The sequence below is a fragment of the Maniola hyperantus genome, chromosome 18, assembly GCF_902806685.2.
Source record: "Maniola hyperantus chromosome 18, iAphHyp1.2, whole genome shotgun sequence".
In the NCBI taxonomy this organism is placed as follows: Eukaryota; Metazoa; Arthropoda; class Insecta; order Lepidoptera; family Nymphalidae; genus Maniola; species Maniola hyperantus.
Genome location: NC_048553.1, coordinates 11,301,533 through 11,326,593, shown reverse-complemented (window position 1 = coordinate 11,326,593; position 25,061 = coordinate 11,301,533). Strand labels below are relative to the sequence as shown.

Below are 25,061 nucleotides of genomic sequence, written 5' to 3'. Positions count from 1 at the left end.
AAGTCTACCCGTTGCTCCGTTGCGACGTGATGGAAGGACAAACCAACAAACAAACACACTTTCGCATTCATAATACGGGTACTGATAACTCAAGGTATTGGCATGCCAAACAGCCAAATGCCACATACCATTGAGAAAGTTAGATTAGTTATTAGATAAGTCGGCCTGTACGTATTCGCAAGCTAAGGCCAAACGTAGGAAATATTCATGGGAAATGAAGGTAATTTCCTGACATTTCCTCGTATCTGCAAAGTGGGTAATCGACGCTATGTGGTGCAAAATAACAGTAAAACTCAACAAACAAAATAAAAGTTAAACAAATAATCAGTTGGCTTTTATCTTCATTTTTTAAGGGTTTGATTGTCACTCTACAAGTTCACCAACTTTCACCTTTAAGCATCAGGACAGATGCCAGCATAAAAAGCCCCTAAGACACGGATTTTCCTTGTTTCGGGGGTCAAGAATTCCTATGTATTGTGCTGCACCTGAGTAAAAACATTAACACACATTTTAGTGGGTGACCGCACGTTCTTTGCCAGTGGGGCCGCTAAAAGCTGTTAGGTTGAATTTCCCCGGTATCAATCTTACACATACCCACACCGCAATTGTATTTAAGGAGACGCGGCTTCTCCAATTCTTAAGGAGGCTAAATGCAAGTTTAAAATGTGTAGCAAGTCAAACGGAGAAAATATTCATAGGGAATGGAGGTAATTTCCTGACATTTCCTCGTATCTGCAAAGTGGGTAATCGGCGCTATGTGGTGCAAAATAACAGTAAAACTCATATACATTTCCCAAGTTAAATAGCTATCGTTTAAACAAATAGCCAGTTGGCTAGAAACCAAAAAAGCGACAGCGAGTAGCTTGCTCTCAGATGCTTGCTACGAGATCCCACTTTTAATTAAAGACAATGTGTATGGTGCCAAAATTCTTGGAATAAACTGTTTTATACACTGCTAATATTTAGTATACTGGTTACTGCTTCCGAATTCACCCAACTGTTTTATATTACATACGCAGAATAATCGGGTTTCAAAAAGTATATAGTACTTCTATTATTGTTCTTGTGCGTTATTGTTATACTACCTAAACAGAATCCAATACGTAAATAAGCATTTGCCTCATTTTGTAATATTTTTCAAACTCGCAATGTATAGCGTGCAAAACTCGGGTCAATACCCCGCCTACGACGTGGCATTGACTCTGAGTGGCCTATTTATGCAACTTTTGTTGACCTCTAGCGTCAGTCACATGTTTTATTTCAAACTTTTACAAAATGTATTATTTTTTTGGAGATTTTTTCGGATTTTTTGTTGTTATCATATCAGTAATCATCAGTATCACCCGTCTTCGTTTTTGCTAGCGTTCTGGTTACACCTTGTACTTAGTAGTAAGTCTTACGACTACTAAGATCGAGAATTCTTTAATTCGTATCGGAAGCAGTGCGTACAGTTTTTACAATTTTTTTTTTTTTTTAAAGAATATTAGCCATGTTAAATGACTAATATTCCCCTTTCCTCTCCAATTAAGCGTCAGGCTTGTGCTAGGAGTAGGTACGACAATAGTGCAACGGGCGGGATTTGAACCGTCGACCTTTCGGTTTTCAGTCCACTCCTATACCGCTATTGCTATGAGCTATTGAGGCTCTAATTCACGAAGGCGAGTGAATTTTACTTGCAGTTACGTCGTATAGGTACATGAATATTGCGTAAATGTGCGTGCATGTCAGACCAATCAGTCGCGAGCAAGCGCTCGCAAACGCACACATTTAGTGTACCGTACTTATACAGGTACGACTTAAACACAAGCATGAGCCACTCGCCCTCGTGAAATGCAAGAAGTGTAACAGCCCACGGATGCTGATGCTCAGAGTTTCTCGCTGTTATAATAAATACTTAAATAATTAATACCCCCGAAATATAATTAAAATGAATTATTGAGTGAAATATTCGGCAATAAATTGCACATAACTCGTGCTGTCGTGTCTCATTGGCGGGCCACCTCATATCATAGGAAATTGGAAATAAATTCCTATAAGCTCCCAATTACCCCGACCGGGAATATCGACGTTTACACATATCATTTTGCATATTCTGAATTGTATTTTGAAGTTCAGTAGACTTTTTTGATGCAGCGGTAGGTATGACATCATCGTCATCTCAACTATAGCCTATTTTTTAATCGCAGAGATCAAAATGACAGCTAGAAAATGTCAAACTTAAAAATAATGATACCTCATCATCCTCATCTTCAACCGATGGACGTCCACTGCTGGACATAGGTCTCTTGTAGGGACTTCCACAAGTCACTGTCCTGCGCTCCGCTAATGATACCAGCTTAACAAAAATAGTGTGGTCCTTATGGTTCCGGTTCAGATTAAAATCGTTAATAAAATAATATTTCGAGCATAACGAGTAAAATAAACATACGAAATGTGTAACTACGAGATTAGAAAGTAGCACTAATCACATATTATTTCAAAGACTTAAAGAATAATTAGCACCTAACGAAAAATACAAAAACAATTCAAAGTAATATATATGTCTATGCATTTTTCAGAATTTTTCAATAGTAGGTGTATAAAACTCATAAATTGAGAATCAGCCCATACCTATTTCAATTGAATTTGAATTATTTTCAACAGAATATTTTGTTGTCAAAAACCTAAATCCACGCGGATGAAGTCGCGGGTATCAGCTAGTAACAGTTCAAAGTAAAAATCAATCAATTTGAGTTTCTAGTTTCCGCACTCTTTTGTCGTCATAATGTGATCATAAGACGTAAATATAATAATTTGAAAAAATAGGTATCATATTGAATTCTGAGGCAAAGAAAAAAATCCTAAGTAAACTGATCGCAGCAGTAAAGCTCAACAAATACTTACTTACCCAGGTTAACTACACGTGAACTAATAAAGACCGCTATATTTTAGGTCGAGTGTAAGAATTTGGCGCAGCTGGTTCTGCTCATAACCTGCTAAGTGGCCCCGGCGTTTACCTACTTGATACTTCCGATATAAGTAAACTTTGTCCAAGTCAATACTGAGCTGTACTGTAGAGGCAATGTTTTGGATATTTTATATACCAACAGTTGCACATGTCTACCTATATTTTGTAATAGTTTTGTTCTATTATAAAATATAGTCTTAGATCTTTAATTCTTAGGCACAAAAACTAGTTAGGAAGTGGTTCCCAGCAGTAAAGCGGAACAAATACTTATGTACTTACCCAGGTTAATGGCACGTGAACCAATAAAGACCGCTATATTTTGGGTCGAATGTAAGAATTTGGCGCAGCTGGTTCTGCTCATAACCTGCTAAGTGGCCCCGGCGTTTACCTACTTGATACTTTCGATATAAGTAAACTTTGTCCAAGTCAATAATGAACTGTACTGAAGGGGCAGTTCTTTAAATATTTTATATGCCAACACATGAACTTAATATCTACCTCTATTTTGTAATAGTTTTGTTCTAAAGAAGTGATGACCCAGTCTAAGATGGAAGCTGGCTAACTTGGAAAAGGCAATTGCAACTACCAGAAAAATGCAAATGTCAGGTTCCCTGCAGCATCAGGATTGAGAAGTTGGAATCCAAATTTGTTGTAGGACATTGTCGCAAAGTTTCCCTATCGATTAAAAAATTACGCAAATCGGTTCAGAAATCTCGGAGATTTCGGTGTACATTGGTGGACAAACACAACTCTACTTTTTTTTTAAATTGCTTAAAGATGTAGCCTATGATTAATCTTCTAGTTAGCTGTCAAAGTCCCGTCAAAATAGGTTCAGCCGTTCCAAAGATTAGCCCGTTCTAACATACAGACACTTTAATTTTATTTATTAGTATAGATATTGTACACTTTTTAGCTTTAGTGATTTCTAAGTTCACCTTTAGTAGTATAGGTAGGTGGTCTACCGGTAATGATGCTTGGTCGCAAAAGAAAGTACCGATCACTCCACACATCACAATGACTGGCAGAAAGGGCGTAAGACCTCGTCCCACTGGACCCGTGTCACCGTTTAATGACATGACAAGACGCTGGAATTGTTCTTGATGGATGAGTTTGCCCCGGAATTGAAGGAAATGAGCTCTCTTATATGATGTATCTTTATACTGCCTAAGGTTTACACTATTAAATTTATTAAAACCTTGGTAGGGGAAAAGGAAATAGCTGACTCACCTCGGCTTCCTTTGGAGGTGTTAGGTATGTAGTGCTCTTTTTTTTCTTTCAATTAAAAAAAAAAGAATACTAACCATATTTATCCAGGAGTAGGTACGACAATAGTGCAACAGGTGGGGTTTTGGAACCACTGATCTTTTGGATTTCAATCCGCTCCTTTAACCATTGAGCTATTGAGGGTTTAAGTATGTATTCAGACGTAAGACGTAAGAGTCGCGCGTTGTTACTTGTTACGTTTTCTCCGTTCTGTGTGGAAACCCTGACTTTTCCAGAAACTTTGCGTAAAAAGTTAAAAGCTTTTGAAATGTGGGTATGTTGAGAGTATCTTGGGTACAGCGTGTCAAGAATGCAACTGTACTACAAAGCCTAAGCAAAGATCTTCAAATCCTGAAGACCATAAAAGTGCGGAAGTTGGTGTACTTAGCCGGCAGAAGACTACCTAGTCGAAGAAGATCATCATGGCTAAAGGATTTACGCCAATGGTACGAGTAGAGTATCCATCTCTTTTCTGCGCAGCAGCGTTCAAAGTGCAGATAGCCCTAATGGTTGCCAACCTCCGATAGGAGACGGTACTTTAAGAAGAAAAAATATACTTTTATAAACTTAATCCGTCTACTAGGTTGCTAGCTACATCTATGTATAGTAAGGTAGGCGGGTGTAAGACGTATCATGTATTCCCTTTTCCAAAGGTTAGCTTCGTAGAGACATGTCGAAACCATGCATTAATATTAAGGTATAACTTGGGATTAGTTGGGAACGGAAACTTAGACAAGGGTCCGATTTGGGCAACATTGATGTTAACTAATAGATTAGATACAGATACCTATCAATAGCTAATAGTTAATAGAAATTTAAGATCTTGATGGCATTTCGAAGTTATTTTGAAGGGTTAAATCCTTACCGTTGGTAATGAATGTACCAGAAATGATCTCACTAAGTGTGGTTTTGTCCGGAGACCCAGCTGGTCCGATTGTTGAATTTTGGAACTTGTACATACAGTGCTTTGATGGAAAAACTTCGTTAGTGTTATTCAGGATGTATGACGAGAGATCCTGTGGCGACATCTAGATTGTGCGTTGTAAGTTACTTCGTCGCAGCATGTGTTAGGGGACCACCCACATGTGAATTGGAGAAATGTGTGTAAGATGCTTTGGTAAGTTTTTGATACTGGTTACTAAAGGCGATGCTTATAGTTTTCTATCATGTCAGTTATTACGGATAAAAAATGAAGATTTCGCTTGAACTAAAAGTATATTTGTCTAAAAAATTACTGTCATTTCTTATATCCACTTGGGGCGGTGATCTCTCATAATAATAAGAGCGGTTACTCGCTACACCCGATCCGAGTCCGAGAAAATACGTTTTTTTTTTTGTTTTGTATGGGAGCTTATGACGTATGTCGTAGATAATCAGTGTAAACATTAAAATAAGTTAAAAGTTTGGTACCTTTAATATGCACAAAGTCACACTGAAAGCGTAGCGAGAAAAACACTTACATTTTAAAATATTCATCAACATCAAAAAGCTATCGTATATCAAAACATGAAGCTTTAATTTCATTGTCGTCTACCCGAAAAATTGTATAATAAGTTTTGGGCATAATAAATTCGTTGGCTTCATTTTTCGTGTCATAAATAACTTTATTGGCTTCATTTAATACTTTGAGCCATTACAGTAACGAGGGAGTCGGGCGACTCGCAACTCGGATACGTTTTATCGGTCACATGATATTTTATGTGGGAGATAAACACGCTTCTACATGTTATAAATTACAAGGATTTTTAGAAAATTCAATCGTTTATATTCTATTTTTATTTTGTTGAGTATTAAAATAACGCACTATGGTTTCGATTGGGTGTAAATTTTAAAAGTTATTTTTAAAAGGTTTACGTTATGTAAAGAAAACAGACATTAAGAAAAATCAAGTTCGATTATCCAGCAATGGTTGCCTGTACGTTAATTTATGACTTACTTAGTCAGTTTTTTTTTTAAATAAATTATGATCAAAACTATTGATAACAAAACAAGAACTAGGAGGAGCGCTAATACTATGGAGCGATTAATACTATGTTAATTCAAATGTTACACTCGTATTCCATGTTCTTTTCAAATACATAAGTGAGAGAGAGAAATGTAGAGAATTTCCGAAGCCTATTTCACTCGAGTGAAAATTGCGGTACAGGAATATTAGTAGCTATTGAAATAATCGTGCTGCAAAATGTAATATTGCTGCCGGTGCCATATATCTCAGGTGGGAAGCCTCATATCATAGGAAATGGGAAATAAATACCTTTAAGCTTTCAATTACACCAATCGGGAATATCGAGTTTTCATGCCGCTGATACAGGAAATCCAAGAATTTTGCAACGATATCTATAAACTGGAATTCATAAACAAGATAGGGGTTTCCACAGATATATACAGATATGCAACTAGCGTGGCCCCCTCTTAAGCAGAGACATTTAAATGTTATTCCTTCTATTTTACGTTCGTTTCGGCTATTGCAACCCACCATTACAGTAAAACTTCAAAAACAAAAAACAACAAAACAAATCAATTATTTCTTTAAAATACTTGAGTCAACATAACCTCACTTCACGTTGTTTGCCAAGATCTCACGTACAAATACATATTGACAAACAAACAAAAAAGTAGCTACGGTGATAAGGACTGAAAATAATCATTTTGTCACGTTCTAATGTTTGTATTTTTCGGATCTTAAATTAAAGTAAATTACAGAAAGTAAATTTTTCCGTCGTAAATTAGTATTATCCATTTATGCGAGCGTTATGTTAAGGCCATAAATAGTAACAAACAGACTTACCAACTGTATTTCTTGTTCCTTCGGTTACTTATATCAATGTGACAGACTTCATTTTACATTCGTTCGTAATTTGTGAAATACGCGGCTGCAAATAATTTATTTTAATTTCTGCTCTACATTGTATATGTGACAACGTGAAAAATTTAATCTTTTTAAGCTGTTGGTGAATTAAAATTGTTTACGACGCCACTGTTTATTACTTTTATTGAACGTGTCATGTTAATATTATTGCATTTTGATGCTATTGTTTCATTTATTTTAAACAAGCTGATGCCCGCGACTTCGTTCGCGTGGAATTAGGTTTTTATAAAATCCCGTGGGAACTCTTCGATTTTCCGGGATAAAAGTATACTACACAACTAGCGTGGCCCCCTCAGTCCCTCTCGCTCAAGCAGAGGTACTTACTTGTGAAATGTTGTTCCTTCTATTTTACGTTCGCTTCGGCTATTGTAGCCTATAGTACAACAACTTCAAAAACAAAAAACAACAAAACAAATCAATTATTTCTTTAAAATACTTGAGTCACCATAACCTTACTTCACGTTGTTTGTCAAGATCTCACATACAAATACATTTTGACAAACAAAAAAAGTGGCCACGGTGATAAGGACAGAAAATAATCATATTGTCACGTTGTAATAAGAGCTTCAATGCATTTAGCTATCTCACTAATAAGTAATAATCTCTAGTAAGAGTTACAATAGGGCTACTTCTACAGGTATTTATTCTGAGCCCTTGGGCATTCACTTACGATAAAGGGTCTTAGGTCTCAGAATAAATACCTTTAGAAGTAGCCCTATTGTGACTTTTACTGTTAGAGCGAGATAGCTAAATAGTAAATACATTTAAGCTCTTATTAGAACGTGACAAAATGATTATGTTTTGTCTTTATCACCGTGGCCGCTTTTTTTGTTTGTCAAGATGTATTTGTACGTGAGATTTTGACAAACACAGGTTATGTTGACTTAAGTATTTTAAAGAAATAATTAATTAGTTTTGTTATTTTTCGTTTTTGAAGTTATTGTGCAATAGTGGGTTGCAGTATACTAGGCTACAATAGCCGAAGCGAACGCAAAATAGACAGAATAACATTTCACAAGTAAGTACCTCTGCTTGAGCGAGAGAGACTGAGTGGGCCACGGTAGTTGCATATCTGGTATATCTGTGTCAGGTAGTGGAGCATGTCACAATGACTGGCAGTAAGATGGCCGCTCGTTTAGCGAGACCCGAGTCACCATTAGCGACATGACAACAACGTAGTGATTTTGTCTTGATGGATGCTCTAAACCAGGAAGTGACGGAAATTAGTTCTTTTAGAACCTGTCTCCGAACACACGCTAATATTTATACTTATAATATGGCAAGCTTGAGCTTAGCAGCCTTTACGTGTTCTACGAGGTACACAGGGGTGGAAAACCGCCAACTTTCTACTCCGGGCTAGTAGTGAGAACTTCTTTACAGAAAACCCCAATAGCTATTTTTTTTGCCTGACCCGGTAATCGAACTTTGGACCTCGTCATCTGCAGTCGAACATGTTAGCCATTAGACCAACGAGGCAGTTCGTCTAATGGTTAGAAAACTGTAGCGTAGTATAGTATGGTTGACAAAAATGAGGAGATCCGCACGAGAACCAAGGTCACTGACGTAGCCCAAACTATTAGCAAGCCGAAGTGGCAGTGGGCAGGTCATGCCTGTCGTAGAGGCGATGGCCGTTGGAGCCGGAAAATCCATGAGTGGAGACCGCGTTTAAGCGTAGTGTGGGACGCCCTCCAGCACGATAGACCGACGATATAAAGAGGCTGGCGGGAAGTGGCTGGATGAGGAAGGCTGAGGACCGGGTGTGGTGGACATGTCCAACAGTGGGCATCCACAGGTTGATGATGATAGTTGACAAAGCCATGAAAATATCGCAAGTTAGAAATTTTCCACTGATTATGTTAGGGCTGGAGGTAACAAAATAAGTAAGTATAACCCTTTGTCTTTTGTCTTGCAAAAACTTTATAATAATGTACTTTTGTAATAAATTGTGAACCGAACAACAAAAAGGTAGGTATTTTAGTAAACAGCCTTAGCTTAGTCGAAGTTTTAATTGCTTTGAAATAACTTCATTTCATGCCTTTAAGTGTCCACGACTGACGTGAGATTCCAAAGTTTCAAAATTATAGCAATGAAAGAAAGAGTGCCTACCTAGATCTTACAAAAGTTACAATGCTCTATTTTGAGTTTCTATCTAAAGGAGACCGACCAGTTTTGGGCCCAGTCTAGTTACAGGAACAAATATCTTTATTTTATGATAAGCCAAAATAACAAAAAATAATTTGAATTTACAGTCAGTCAGTCAGTCAATATAAGCTACTTATCTCTGTAAGAAATAGATGCTGTCTGCAACTTTTTTCGCTGCAAATTATAAGCAATACTAGCTGATGCCCGCGTGAATTTAGGTCTTTAAAAATCCCATGGGAACACTTTCATTTTCCGAGATAAATAGTAGACTGACTGATCTATCATTGCACATCTCGGACTACTGGACGGATCGGGCTGAAATTTGGCATGCAAATAGCTATTATGACGTAGGCATTCGCTAAGAAAGGATTTCTGATAATTCAACACCTAAGGGGGTGAAATAGGAGTATGAAATTTGTGTAGTCCAAGCGTACGAAGTCGCGAACATAAGCTAGTATAAAGTAAATATATAAATAAATAAAAGTTTATTCAGCTCACAAAACAATAAAAGCAAAACATATAAACCAAGTGTTACAAATTAAAAAATTAAAACTACGAGCACGACAGTATGTACAAAAATACAGTACAAAAATGATGTCTTGTTTGAGCTGAAAAGGCTATTGCCTCAGCATTATGCTGCAGGATTTGACTACTGCAGCGCTGATTTTCAGGCAGAGCCCTAGTGTCACGACGAAGTAATTTTAATATTGAATTTGAGCCTCAATAGCTCAACCGGTATAGGAGTTGACTGAAAACCGAAAGGTCGACGGTTCAAACCCCGCCCGTTGCACTATTGTCGTACCTGCTCCTAGCACAAGCTTGACGCTTAATTGGAGAGGAAAGGGGAATATTTGTCATTTAACATGGCTAATATTCTTTAAAAAAAAAAAAAAAATTAGTATTACGAGTTCGACAATATTTTACCACAACCTCGGGTACAAGGTCATGTAGATGAAAAGTAAAATTCTTAACCTTTAGCGGAATTCATAATTATACCGAGTATGGTACGCTGAACAAAATGTGGTATTTGCTTTAGGTATCACTCCACACTCTACAGACACTAATTAAACTACATGATAGCTTCTGCCACTGAAAATTTAAAAGCAGTGCTGCTTATTTCACGAAACCCAAAATTAGGTTTTGATTCGTAAATACTTCATCATGATTAACCCATCGCCAGCTCACTACAGAGCACCGGTCTCCTCTCAGAATGTGAAGTGTTTGTGGCAAAGTGGTGCATTTCGCATGCTGCATGTTGCACCATACAGATTCGACCTGTTTCAGCGGATTATAGCAAATTAGGCTTTTGATTCATTGTACAAACCAACGTTACAAGTCAGTCTTTGGTTTGAGTAACAAAAACTCGATACATTACACCAAAATGTTACAAGTCAATCTCCAGCTTTATACGTAATGCAGTTTTTAAAATTTATGACTCTCGACTCGTTTAGCTCCCCGAGAGGCTTGAGCTGAAATGGACGCGGCCGCGAGGAAATATATTTTTAAGTTTACCGGCCCATAAATAACTGTGGTGTGACAGCGCGATGATAAACTCCCGTCTCCACAGTTCATCTGTTATAAAAGGGGTAACTGACTGACTGACTGACGTATCAAAATAGAGCTCAAACAACGCTCTAGACATTTTAGATTTTGCATGTTGGTTTTGACTACAACGTAGACCCATAAATAGAAAGGATTTTTAGAAACTCTTTTTAAATTTACTGGCCCCTAATATAACTGTGGACTGGCAGCGCGATGATAAACTCCCATGTCCACAGTTCATCTTTTATAAAAGGGGTAACTGACTGACTGACATATATCAACATAAAGTGGATTTGGAAACCGCTCTCGAAACCGAAAGAAAGGAATTTTGGGGATGATAGTGTGTTTCAAGTTCTATAAAAATTGGTATTTGGGCTTTTGGGTAAAAATGAAGAAGCATATTATTGTTTCAGGATTTTAGGAAATTCCACCTCATCAACGATTTTTAAAAAAATCCACAGAGCGTATCAGCTAGACTAGGGATACAGTAGACCCCTACTGAGAAAGGGGTTGGAAAGATTCTAGCAGAATCTTTTAAAAAATCCTCGCGGGTGAATGAGGTCGTGGACAACAGCTGTATTTAATGGGAATTCAGCTTATGTAATAATTTTCGGGAAAAAAATACCGTATGGGTTTGATGAAAAAAAAAATTTTGAGTTTCAGTTCTAAGTATGGGGACCCCCAAAATTTATTGTTTTTTTACTATTTTTGTGTGAAAATCAATGCGGTTCACAGAATACATCTACTTACCAAGTTTCAATAGTATAGTTCTTATAGTTTCGAAAAAAAAGTGGCTGTGACATACGGACGGACAGACAGACAGACAGACATGACGAATCTATAAGGGTTCCGTTTTGGCATTTGGCTACGGAACCCTAAAAATGATTGAACCATAAACATTAGAGTCTGTCTGGTGACTGAAATGGATTGAAAGTGGGCAGGACAGTAGAGAAAGCCAAGATAAATTACTCTTTTGACACTCCCCTCCATACAAGGCGATTGTTTATCTAAAACTGTATTACGCTTCAAAAATTCAATTTTAAACTTTCCCCAATGTAAAATATGTAACTTTGTTCATAACTTTCTTAAACTCTGCATAGAATTCCCTTCAAATGGAAATATCAAAACAGAATACTTCCTTTAAAAAGTATCTTTTCAGATAGCATTCCATTTTTATTATCGAAAAAAGATATAAAATATTAAAAAATATATATTAGTTTTTTAGGGTTCCGTATCTCCAGAGAAGAAAAGGAACCCTTATAGGATCACTTCGTTGTCTGTCATGTCTGTCAAGACTAAGAGCCGTCAAGGGAATCAAAACCTGTGTATGTCTGTGTGTGTGTATGCGTTTGTAAAAGTGTGTGTGTGTGTGTGAGAGAGAGAGAGAGAGAGAGAGAGAGAGAGAGAGAGAGAGAGAGAGAGAGAGAGAGAGTGCATATTATTGAGTGTGTATCTACCTATACTAATATTATAAACTGGTAAAGTTTTTGTAGGGGTTACCTGAGACTACTGAAACGATTTTGAAAATTCTTTCACCAGTAGAAAGCCACATTGTGTCTGTGAAAGTGTGTGTGTGTGAAAGTGACATAGGCTATATTTTATTTTATAAAAAATTAGATATCATTAGACAAAAAATGTAATAAGCTATCCGTGCGAAGCCGGGGTGGGTCTCTAGTCAATATTATGGCAAGTTCAACAATTGGGGCCAAGCAAGCATAAATACAGGGTGACCCGAATACGTTCCCATCGTCGAAGTGGAACGAATTTCCGCCTTCGATAACTACATGGGAACTAATAAGGCGGGGTATATTTCTTGTTCAATGCGCGAATTCGGTGCAGATGTTAGGGCGTTGTAACTGTCAAATGTATTTTTCCTTTAGTACAACGTTTCATTCAACGACTTCTATGTGGCACCTACCTATAGGTACAGGCTCCCTGCGATACGTTTGAAGTCCGTCCACCTAGTGGGCGGTCTTCCAACGCTGCATTTTACGGTGCGAGGTCACCATTCTAGCACCTTGGGACCTTCCAACTGCCTGCCCATTGCCACTTTAGCTTCGCAACCCGTTGAGCTATGTCAGTTACTCACTGTTTAAAGGTATAATGCGTAGAAAATGAGAACTCACTCGCCATTTTAACTCTATGCGTCAACTGTCATCTCAAAAGTACGTTTCACCTTTAAAATGAGGACTAAAATAGTACTTTTAACATGACAGTCGACACATAGAGTTAAAATGCCAAGTGAGTTCTTATTTTGTACGGACTAGTATACTTAATCAATTCAGTGAGCAATTTGCTTCATAATCATCATCATCATCATGATCAACCCATCACCTGCCCACTACAGAGCACGGGTCTTCTCTCAGCGTGAGAAGGGTTTTGACCATAGTCTACCAACGCTGGCCACGTGTGGATTGGTAGACTTTACACACTTTTGAGAACATTATAATATTATGGAGAACTCACAGGCATGCAGGTTTCCTCACGATGTTTTCCTTCACTGTTAAACCAACTGTTACTTAATTAATTAAAACGCACATAACTTCTAAAAGTTAGAGGTGCGTGCCCGGGATCGAACCCCCGACCTCCGATTAGAAGGCGGACGTCCTAACCATAGGCTTTTATAGCTTGCGAGCAATTTATAAGTCGACGTCATCCGTTTTAGTCCAACGCTAGAGATAAGTTACTGGATTTTTAATGGATTGGATTTTAAATGAAACCGGAGATGCAGAACATACAATATTATTCTAAAACCTTTACCTTTTAGCTTCTGGATTTAGCATGATGCAACTGTGTTGTAAAAATGTGAGGTTGGAAAATTCAGTTTTAAACTTAGCAAGTAATATGAAACTATCGATAATATGGAAGTTTTTTTAAAGTTTAAATGGAGTTCTTCACAGTTTCCTCTACTACTAGTATATTATTATGTTCAGAGATAATTTACATCCCAGAAACGGCCATAGTCTATTTTTCTCCCCGGAAAAGCAAAAAGTTCTCATAGTGATAGGATTTTCAAAAACTTGAATCCACACGGACGAAGACGCAGGCGTCATCTATAGACCATACCGATAATGATAATGATTTTATGATGACGATAATGAATTTAAGCTTTTAAGCGTTCCGTCGTGACCACCACCCGTGCAATTGGGTAGAAATATCGACAAATAAAAACACCAAATTAATCGTGGTATGTACCCGTTATCTGCATTAAAATACAATATAATATCTACAATAATATTATAAATATCTACAATTATATTATAAATGCTAAAGTAGGTATGTCTGTCTGTCTGCTAGGTTTCCCGAGCCATCTGTTTAATCGATTTTTATGAAATTTGGTATGCAGATAGCTTGAATCCCGGGGACAGACACAAGCTACTTTTTATCCTGGAAAATTAAAGAGTTCCCAAGGGGTTTTTAAAAAACCCAAATCGCATGGATTTGGGTGAAGTCAGAAACGAACTTTTAAAAGATTTAGCCGCTGTGTAGACGTAATCCCCAAATAAACAAATTTACAAATATCACGCTTGTTTTCAATAATAAACGACTTTCAGAACAAACTGTTTAAAGTATCAAACGTGACGCCGCGCTTAGAACGTGACATTGTGAGGTTTTTACGATCTGATACTTAGGTAAGTACTTACTTAGTTTTAATTTTTTTTTCCATTTTTCATGTATGGAACGTACTCGTTTTTCATGTACGATGGTAATGTAATTACCTTGTCGCATTGACAGCTCGATAAGGTAGGTGGCGGACAAAATAGCACATCTTGGAATGTAAAATAAAAATACAAACTAAGTAATATTATAAATGCGAAAGTTTGTCTGTCTGTCTGCTAGCTTTTCAAGATCCATTTATTTAACCAATTTTGATGAAATTTAATACAGAGTTACATCCCGAGAATATAAGCTACTGTTTGTCGCGTACAATTAAAGAGTTTCCATGGGATTTTTGAGAAGCTAATTAGATCAAGTAATTAATTAAAAAATATACTTATATATTATGCTTATCAGAAAGAGTGTGTTCAGAAACATACATACCAACATCATTCAGGCATACAGCATAATGCTGACTCCATAATGGGACTCCTTTTAGGGTTGTGCCACAGATATGTCCAGATTTGCAACTAGCGTTTCCCCCTCAGTCCCTCTCGCTCAAGCAGATTTTCTTACTTGTGAAATGTCATTCCTTCTAAACTTCACGTTTTATGTCAAATACTCACGTACAAATACATTTTGACAAACAAAAAAAAGTGGCCACGGTGATAAGGACAAAGAATAATCATTTTGTCACGTTCTAACAAGAGCTTAAATGCATTTAGCTATCTCGCTCTAACAGTACGTGTCACAATAGGGCTACTTCTAACAGTCCTTATTCTAAGGGTTGTGCCATACATGACAGTTTGTTCCGGCGTTTCTTTTGCTTGAAGAGCGTTGGGCTTATGCTCAGGTGGAAGAAGCGCCGGAATAACCAGCTCTTAGTTATAAGATGTGATGTGTGGCACTGTTTGGTAAATAAACGTCTTTTCTTTCTTTTTTCGTCTTCATTCAGATATTCTTCTGAATCCACGTACTCTTCAGAAAGATCGATAGTTTCTTAAGTTTTGTACTAGGATATCATGACAGTATGGATATATTTTCTTAAAAAAGGAAACTACTGAAGTTGCATACAAACTTGCACGTTGATCAGGCAAAGAATCTCCTTCCTGTCGAATATTAGAAAAGTTTTTCGATCGACCGAATGGTGAACACTGAGAGATGGTGACCGAAAGTGCAAACATACTCGTTCATAATATAATTTTCGTACCACTTGCTCAAAAAAGTGACATTCTATGCCACAAAAAGCGAACATAACAATAGTAATTTTTAATCTGTTAAAAACAGGGAAAGAAAATTGTACTGAATTTCATTCATCCTCTAGGGGAGAATGTGATTTAAATTTGGAATACTTACCGAAATTTATACTGAATAACATCTATGTTTACACCATTGAGTTTGTATATAAAGCATTATACATCTTTTTGAACAAGGAATACGCATTTATTATGCAGTTATGATTATTAAATAAAATTACGAAAACCGACGAGGCCGTATGAGCTTGATGCCTTTGCTTTTCCGACAAAAAAATATTAGTCTAGGAATTTGCCGCGTTTTTGTTTTCTTCAAATACATAAACGTTAAGTTTAAGTTAATGTTCTAAAAATACGTTTAATAAATGCTTATCTCATATTATTATTGTGTTAATTTTTTCGCAAATGGTACGAAAAGTAGAGTATTTTCCTCGGTGATAAAGCTGTCTTAGTCTTGGGTGAACTTAAATCCCTCGCTACACTCGCGATTTAAATCGTCACCCGCGACAGAAGACACTGCTTTATCCCCTTGGTTAATAATCTACTATATTAGCTCATGGAGCGAACGAACGAGCAAAGCGAGCAATACGTTGATATTAAGTATATCAATCTATCATTTCATAATTTTCAACACACCACCACAACATCTATCAGTTTTTCAAACTATATGCCCTCCACATCGCCAACTCAGTTTCGCTACTCGCCGAGCTATATCGGTTACTCTAGTTCTCCTATGGATCTCGTCATTTCTGATTTGATCACGTAGAGAAGCTCCAAGCATAACTCTCTCTCCATCGCCCGCTGACTCTGAGCATTCTTATGAGGTCCATAGTAACCGACCCATATAATTATCATCACTGGCAATACGCACTATGCAAAGACTTTGGTTTTCAAGCACTGAAGAATTTTGGACGAGAAGACATCTCGAAGCTTCCTAAACGCATCCTAGCCGAGTTGGATTCAGCGGTTAACCTCTTTCTCGAAATTGGATCTACCTAGCTGGATGTGTCCTAAGTACTTACCCGTGGATAAAACTCTCCTAAAATTGTTCACTAGCTCTTAATCTAGCATGGACTACGTGAGACACAAATATTGCAGGGAAGCCGGGATAATCGCCTGGCATAGTGCCAGTACACAATATGTACGCGTAGTTTTCAATAGAGCTATTCAGGTATTAGAATAGTCAGACTTGATAGTAGAGACTGGCCTGACAAAATGCTTTAAAAAGTGAAATATTTATTTCGTGTTCTTCAATCGACATACTTAGTAACAATCACCAAAACACAATGTTAAAAATTTATAAAATGAAAACAACCTTAAATATGTCAAACAATAGCATTTAATTATTATATCTAGACAAATAAAATGTTCAGTTGTTTGCCACTGATATAATATTATGTACAAAAAGACTGACACTATCATGATAAGATACTTAAAAATACTTGAACATCTTCTGAAGATATGACTGAAATCTTTATAAAGCCTTAATTACTCATCGATGCATTTAAACTCTGTTCTACTCGCTTGCCTAAGTCTGGGTGAATAGTAGTGAAGAGTTCTAGCATTTTTTTCTGGATATCTTTTACAGCGGGTTTTATCCAAAGAGCTAAATTTCCAATTAAACGATCTCTTTCTGCAGGTGGAATTTCGTTGGCGTAGAAATCTGCAGCTTGATCAAAATTGTCTACCCCGTTACTTTCTACTATGTCAATCAAACGTGAACTTGGCTTTGCCATAGAAGGAGCAGGGCCATTGAATGAATTTGGATAGTAGTTGGGAGCGTCTTCTCCATTATTCCCCACAGGCGCCCTGCCATCTCTATTATAAGTAAAAGTTCTAGTTTGATACGGACAATTAACAGGAATTTTCTTAAAGTTTCCTCCCAAGCGGAACAACTGAGCATCTCTATATGCTAGTCGACGCGCTTCGAATACTTTATCTGGCGCTCCTTGAACACCAGGTACTAAATTAGACGGACTGAAGGCCAACTGTTCTATCTCGGCAAAGTAATTTTTGGCATTTCTATTTAAAGTTATTTTACCAAATGGATGTAAGGGGAATTTTTTTAAAGAAACTAATCTTGTAATATCAAATGCTCTGGGCCCCATTTTGTCTACGTCAGATTTGGTTAAAATTTGCGCACTAACTGTCCAAGAAGGAAAATCACCTTTAGCAATCGCTCCATAAAAGTCTTTTATAAGATAATCCAGATCCGAGCTAACATTTCTGGCTTCCTCAACACCTAAGTTTTTAATGCCAGCATCTGGCGTTATATGAAATTTGACATAACTGGGAACTCTGCTTTCATTTTCAACTTGATAAGTATGAATTCCAAAGCCAGGCATATTTCGGTAACTGGCAGGAAGACCACGATCGGAGAAAATTAATAAAAATAAGAACATTGACTCGGGAACTAACTGTACTGCGTCCAAAAGCATAGTTGTATCATGAACACCCGTCGCTGGGTTCCTTCCTATTGCATGCACGAGAGTAATAAAATGAAGAGGATCTTTATAAAAATAGACGGGAGTACTGAAACCAGGAATATCAAAATTTCCTTCCTCTGTATAAAACTTTACTGCGAATCCTCGAGGTTCCCGATTTAAGTCAGAGCTTCCTCTATCCCTTGATGAAGTTGCGAATCTTACTGCAACTGGTGTCTGTTTCCCTACTTTATTTAGAAAGGCAGCCCTACAAATATGGGAGATATCATGTGTCACTTCAAAGTATCCGAATGCTCCTGTGCCCTTCGCATGAGCAATACGTTCAGGAATCACTTCTCTGACGAGACTAGTAAAGCCGTCCATGAGGTGTTCATGATTAATTAACCGAGAATTTAACGAGCTGGTCGCTTCAGCAAGGGAGACCGGTGCACCGTTGTTTGTAGTTAGCACACCGACGGGACCCTGAAAAATTAACAAATTGTTATGACCATCCAATTTATAATATTAATGGGTATTAGGTTATTCGTGAGCCATCCGCATTATTATCCCAAAAAATCCAAACCTTAACGTGATAATTAGAAACGGATCTCATCACCATCATTATCAATCAATAGACTCATAGAGCCTCAATAGCTCAACCGGTATAGGAGTGGACTGAAAACCGAAAGGTCGACGGTTCAAACCCCGCCCGTTGCACTATTGTCGTACCTACTCCTAGCACAAGCCTGACGCTTAATTGGAGAGGAAATGGGAATATTAGTCATTTAACATGGCTAATATACTTTAAAAAAAAAAAGACGTCCACAGCTGGATATAGGTCTCTTGTAAGATTTTCACTTGTCCACGCGCCACGAAGTGGAGCGGGATTGGCAAATTTTGTGGTAGAAATTACCACATCGACAAAAAATTTTTTTTTTGACACAAAGTATGTTCCGATGTCTGTATTCCTGCAAGTTTATTAACTTGAGTTGGTAGGTACCTGCAAAATGCTTTCTAACTGACGTAAAGCACCTATAAATTATTTTCATCAGGCATGATTATAATTAAGCGCAAGCCTACATTATAATGAGAATAGCATGTTCGTAAATAATCCCTTAAGCTAGTATTATAAATGCGTAAGTATGTCTGCTTGTTGATTTGACCTTTGACTCCGCAATGGAACAACGGATTGACGTGGTTTTTGCAGATTTGAAGACATAAAATGCCCCTTTTTATCCCGAAAAATTAAAAAGTTCCCATTTTCAAATACTTAATTCCAAGCGGTAGTCTGGCATCATCTAAATATATAAAGGTGGCTGACTGACTGACTGACTGATCTATTAACGCACAGCTTAAACTACAGGACGGATCGGGCTGAAATTTGGCATGCAGATGCTATTATGACGTAGGCATCCGCTAAGAAAGGATTTTTGAAAATTCAACCCCTAAAGTGGTGAAATAGGGGTTTGAAATTTGTGTAGTCCACGTGAACGAAGCATAAGCTAGTCTAGTAGAAAATAAAACTTACCATCGTCTTGTCCTTGAAATCTTGAAGTTGGTCTCTGATTGGATCCCACTGGTCGTTTTCTACCGCTCCTACTCCGACCGCTAATATAATCACTAATCCAAACATTATTATGGCCGTTTTACTGTTATGCAAATAGGTAATTAATTAATATCTAATTGTTGAGAAAATCTAAAATATTAAATGCTGATTTTTTTACCATTGCTGGAACAATAACATTGCTAGTGCATTTAGATATTGTATACGTCTTATATAGGTGCCACTGAGTAAAATTTTTATTTACTTACTATGTATGATATTAATATGTAGGCTGTTGATGCCCGTAACTTTACTTATTTTTCAGTTTTTTAGGGTTCCGTACTTCGAAAGGAAAAAAGGAACCCTTATAGGATCACTTCGTTGTCTGTCTGTCTGTCCGTCTGTGCGTCTGTCGCGTCTGACAAGAAAACCTATAGGGTACTTCCCGTTGACCTACAATCATGAAATTTGGCAGGTAGGTAGGTCTTATAGAACAAGTAAAGGGAAAATCCGAAAACCGTAAATTTGTGGTTACATCACAAAAAAAATATTAAAATATATTTGCAACTTTCAAAGTAAGATAATACCAAGTGGGGAGGATATCATATGGAGCTTTATATGGAGGAGCTTTATAATATTAAGTCATTTTGTACGGACCTAATATTAAAAAAAATGGTAAACACAGACAGTTAAATAACAAAGATTAAAAAAATAACCTTATGTAACGATTACTTACGTGATAACGATGTTAGTGCAAACTATGCGCATATTTATTTTACTTAATTAAATAGATACAAGATGTTAGATGTAATTATTATCTGATTTTGGTAACATTACAGTTTGCGAGCTGTTACTAACCAAGATAAGTGACCGAGATCACGATAAGTTCGTTTTCTAGGGTTTACTTCGAATAAACTAACAAGAGAAAAAGTGTTCCAATAAAATATATCGTCTCTATTTCTGTTTACTTACGGTGAGACGATTTAGTTATTGACTTTACACATCTCTCATCTATTGATGAAGTGAAAAACTTATCACATCATCTTTAAAAGTCTTGATCGACTGAGTTTGTATGAAAATTGGTATTTTTAAACTTTCTGTTAAAAATAAAAAAAATACGTATTTCACGATTTTTGTAAATTCTACTACCAAAGGGGTTAAATATGGATGAAAGTTTGTATGAGAGTCCGTCGTTTTTCAAGTTTTCGGTCACAAGACCGAAATCCAAATACCGAGAAGAAATACGGTTTCAAGATTTTTGGAAAAACAACCCCCACCTCGATTTTCTAAATTCCACCCGAGCGAAGACGGGTCGGGTCAGCTATCTAAATATATAAAAGGAAAAGGTGACTGACTGACTGAATGACTGACTGACTGACTGATCTATCAACGCACACCTCAAACTACTGGACGGATCGGGCTGAAATTTGGCATGCAGATAGCTATTATGACGTAGGCATCCGCTAAGAAAGGATGTTTGAAAATTCAACCCCTAAGGGGGTGAAATAGGGGTTTGAAATTTGTGTAGTCCACGCGGACGAAGTCGCGAGCATAAGCTAGTCTTATATAGAGTTCAGTGATCTAATTACTCAAAAGCTTAGGAAGCAAGTCGAAGGATTTGTTACGCGTTAGGTGTATTATTCCGCAGGGATTAATCATGAGACGTTGACAAGGGTATCGCTATTCGAACTGACCGAAACACAAGAGCAACAACTGAACGTTGCTCGTGGAAACATTTACCTCGTCTTCCGTTAACAATTATTCTAAACGAACTGTGGTTGACACACGAATAGATAACGTCCGACAATTACGCCGGATGCCGCGCGTCGTGTACAATGCGAATGCAGTACGGGGCGCGGTGCGGGACGCGAGGGCGGACAGATCCCGTTATGCGCCCGCGCCGGCACCGACTGTTACGCGAGGTGCGAGCCAGTCGCGACCAGCGCGCTGGTGCATCGACGTTATTTTAAGAGCATCTACTCGGTCTTTGAGACTTTCACGATCATTTAACGAGCGCGTTATTAATACAACTTATGTAACGACATTAATAGTAACTTTTTGCGTCTTGCTGCCCATTTACAGTTATAAACTATGTAATTAACTAGTTACTTAGTTAATAAACGTTATTGTGTTAATTTCGTAGTTTGTGTTATTTCCAATCATTGAGAAAGCAAAGAACTACAGAACCAAGCGTTATTCTATAACCATGTTTCTATTGTTCTAACAGTCTCGTTTTCATTTTATTTTTATTTATTTCCCTTTTTATCTAAGTTTTTTTTTTAATCTTTTATCAACAGGCTTTTACATTTATGTATATCAGCCTTGTCTAAGTTTGATCCGCCGTTACTTAAGCAATGAAAATATAAATATCTGTTTTTTTTCAGATACAAGTAAGACCTTGACATCAATTTCACCAGGTGGTAAGTGATGATGCAGCCTAAGATTCACTCTTCACTTGAAGGTACCCATATTATAAATGGAGGGGAAAACTTATGCTGGAAGGGGTTTCCAAATCTTAGTGGTTCAAATTAGAAATGAGGCATTTCTGTTATCTTAAAATTGTTCTTCTGTAAAACTGGCCAAGTTTTTTTTTTTATATTCAGATAGGTACAAGTTAGCCCTTGACTGCAATCTCACCTGATGGTAAGTGACGATGCAGTCTAAGATAAATAAAAAACCCGACTCGTGACCCGCTCTGCTCGTTGTCTCACTATTTGTATAAAGAAAAAGCCACAGCCAAAACCTTTTACCATACAAACTCTTAACAATATACAAATTATAAAGCTGATTACTATTGAGACTAACAAGATGTAACGTTCGATCAAGATTCAAGACGCGCACTCTAACTACGAGAACGAAATCACAACTTTGCTGCTAGTTCTCTATTTCATTACGAAGTTGCCCCACTGTCTTCTCTTCTCACCTTCCCCTTTATTCAGTGTAGAAGCCCTGCTAATTTTGGAGTCTCGTTACAGTCAAATCAAGTAATTTTTACAAAGTACGTTTTTAGGGTTCCGTACCTCAAAAGGAAAAAAGGAACCCTTATAGGATCACTTCGTTGTCTGTCTGTCTGTCTGTCGGTCTGTCAAGAAACCTACAGGGTACTTCCCGTTGACCTAGAACCATGAAATTTGGCAGGTAGGTAGGTCTTATAGCAGATATTCGGGGAAAAATCTGAAAACCGTGAATTTCTGGTTATATCACACACAAAAAAATTAAATTGTGGTCATGAATTAGTATTTTCAATTTTCGAAGTAAGATAACTATATCAAGTGGGGTATCATATGAAATGTCTTCACCTGTGCATTCTAAAACCGATTTTTATTTATTTTTATGCATCATGGTTTTTGAATTATCGTGCAAAATGTCGAAAAAATACGACTGTAGTTCGGAACCCTCGTTGCGCAAGCCTGACTCGCACTTGGCCGGTATTTTTCTTTTAAGGTACGGAACCCTAAAAACAAGTGGTAAATATTCGATTCGTCCCTGACCATCGGACGTGGGCAGCAAAGCGCGGCCCACGCTCGCCGGCCAGTGTTTTTCATTACTATGCTAATTTTATTGGCCCAATAAACGCCCGGCGACCCGAACTGCCGCAAAGAGGTTAACTTTGACGCGAATTTTTACAATGTCCACTGAAAAATTTAAATCCCCTTTTTTTGTCAACCTTCACGCAGGATAGGCTCCATCGTCAAAATGCTAAATAGGAAATACAATTTCGGCTGTTTCCATTTGATAACATCTGATTATTAGATGAGAGATGTGACTGTCTTTTATTGAACCTATTATGAAAAGAACAGAAGATACTTAGAACTCGAATAGCCTATTCGGAAAAGGGCTTGTTGGATGTTCTAGGCATTGCAGGAACAAATGAATGGTGTGGAGACTTGCAAGTCCTAAAGGGTCTATTAGCGCAAAACGCATGGGTGGCAGCTGCTAGTGTTACTGCTCAGAGACCTTAAACATTTTAGGGTCATTATGGCACTGAAGTTAGTAAGTAATAATAGTCACACTTACGGATATGTACAGGCCCAATACCGCTGCAAGACCACATGACAGCATAGCTCTCGTAGTCAGTGTCGAAGATGCTGTACTCGTTGTCGTAGGAGTTGGGTAGCGTGGAGTACTTGATGAACAAGCGGCCCTCACCCTCCCTCCAGATCATTTGCTGGGAACCTCCCATCACACGCTTCAATCCGGATCTAGATACGACCGATTGTCTCACCGGTTACTGGAAAAGGCTACACAAAACACAAATATTGCAGCAAAACCCGGGATAATCACCTGGCATAGTGCCAGTACACAAGATGTGCGCGTAGTTTTCAATAGAGCCGTTTAGTTATCGAGTGTCTGTTTATACCTCGACAATTATTGGGGGAGGTGTGACCTAGATCGTACGGCTTGTTGGAAGCGTTTGAGTTTGTCAGTCACAGACTTCAACACAAGTTGGTAGCTGCGGGGTATCGATCCAGTTTTCAACGCTACTAAGTTTTCTCTTCACTGTTATAGGTAATTTTAAGCGATTATTTTAGTGTCTAGTTAGTTGCATCAATTTATATCATTGACACAATATTATACATCTATCTATTAGTTTTATGAAAAATGTACCTACTTTGTCAAAACATTTGTATTTATAACATGGTAGTAATAATATAGGTACTTATGTTAAGAAGAAGGTTCTCGATTAAAACTATAGGCACTATCAAAGAAGGTCTAGTAAGGTAGAAGGTATTAAGGCGTAAAGAAGGTAGTAATAATATAGGTACTTATGTTAAGAAGAAGGTTCTCGATTAATACTATAGTCACTATCAAAGAAGGTCTAGTAAGGTAGAAGGTATTAAGGTGTAAAGAAGGTTGTAATAATATAGGTACTTATGTTAAGAAAAAGGTTCTCGATTAATACTATAGTCACTATCAAAGAAGGTCTAGTAAGGTAGAAGGTATTAAGGTGTAAAGAAGGTAGTAATAATATAGGTACGTACTTAGGTTAAGAAGAAGGTTCTCGATTAATACTATAGTCACTATCAAAGAAGGTCTAGTAAGGTAGAAGGTATTAAGGTGTAAAGAAGGTAGTAATAATATAGGTACGTACTTAGGTTAAGAAGAAGGTTCTCGATTAATACTGCAGTCACTATCAAAGAAGGTTTAAATCTCGCATTAACTGGGAAACCGTTACCCCACAGGAGATAGGTAATATCCCACCGAATGACGGGTACTAAAATACCTAATTTAATGACACTTTGATAACTTTTATCGCAGGTTTTCGCTTCAGTTGTCGCGTTTTCGAACCATTAGTTTTATGTGGATTGCCGCTGAGGAATTGCTTATTTATTGCGCTCGAGTTACTATTGCTTGTAGATTTTACTTCGTTTATTATTATTTTGGATTTATTTGATACTAAGTAGCTGAAGCTGTGATTTGCTAGTGGTTAGGACATCCGCCTTCTAATCGGAGGTCGGGGGCCGCACCTCTAACTTTTCGG

General features: G+C 37.5%; 2 protein-coding genes across 2 annotated transcripts in view; one reads left to right on the top strand and one right to left on the bottom strand.

Annotated features, from left to right (window-relative positions):
* LOC117990869 (uncharacterized) overlaps positions 1–25,061 on the top strand; it is a 199,080-nt gene that overhangs the window by 87,437 nt on the left and 86,582 nt on the right. The gene's annotated exons all lie outside the window — the stretch shown is intronic.
* On the bottom strand, positions 16,972–20,861 carry LOC117990868 (catalase-like). Its single transcript, XM_069504489.1, has 3 exons — positions 20,316–20,861; positions 19,565–19,732; positions 16,972–18,519 (listed from the first exon to the last, which is right to left on the bottom strand). The coding sequence occupies exons 2-3, from the start codon at positions 19,667–19,669 to the stop codon at positions 17,098–17,100; spliced, it is 1,527 nt and encodes a 508-aa protein (XP_069360590.1). The 5' UTR covers positions 19,670–19,732; positions 20,316–20,861; the 3' UTR covers positions 16,972–17,097.

Bases quoted from the DNA above. Each gene is read 5' to 3' on its own strand.
- LOC117990868 (XM_069504489.1), bottom strand. From the start codon at position 19,669: ATGTTTGGATTAGTGATTATATTAGCGGTCGGAGTAGGAGCGGTAGAA. The intron at 18,520-19,564 runs GTAAGTTTTATT...TTAATTTTTCAG, and splicing joins ATTTCAAGGACAAGACGATG to GGTCCCGTCGGTGTGCTAAC.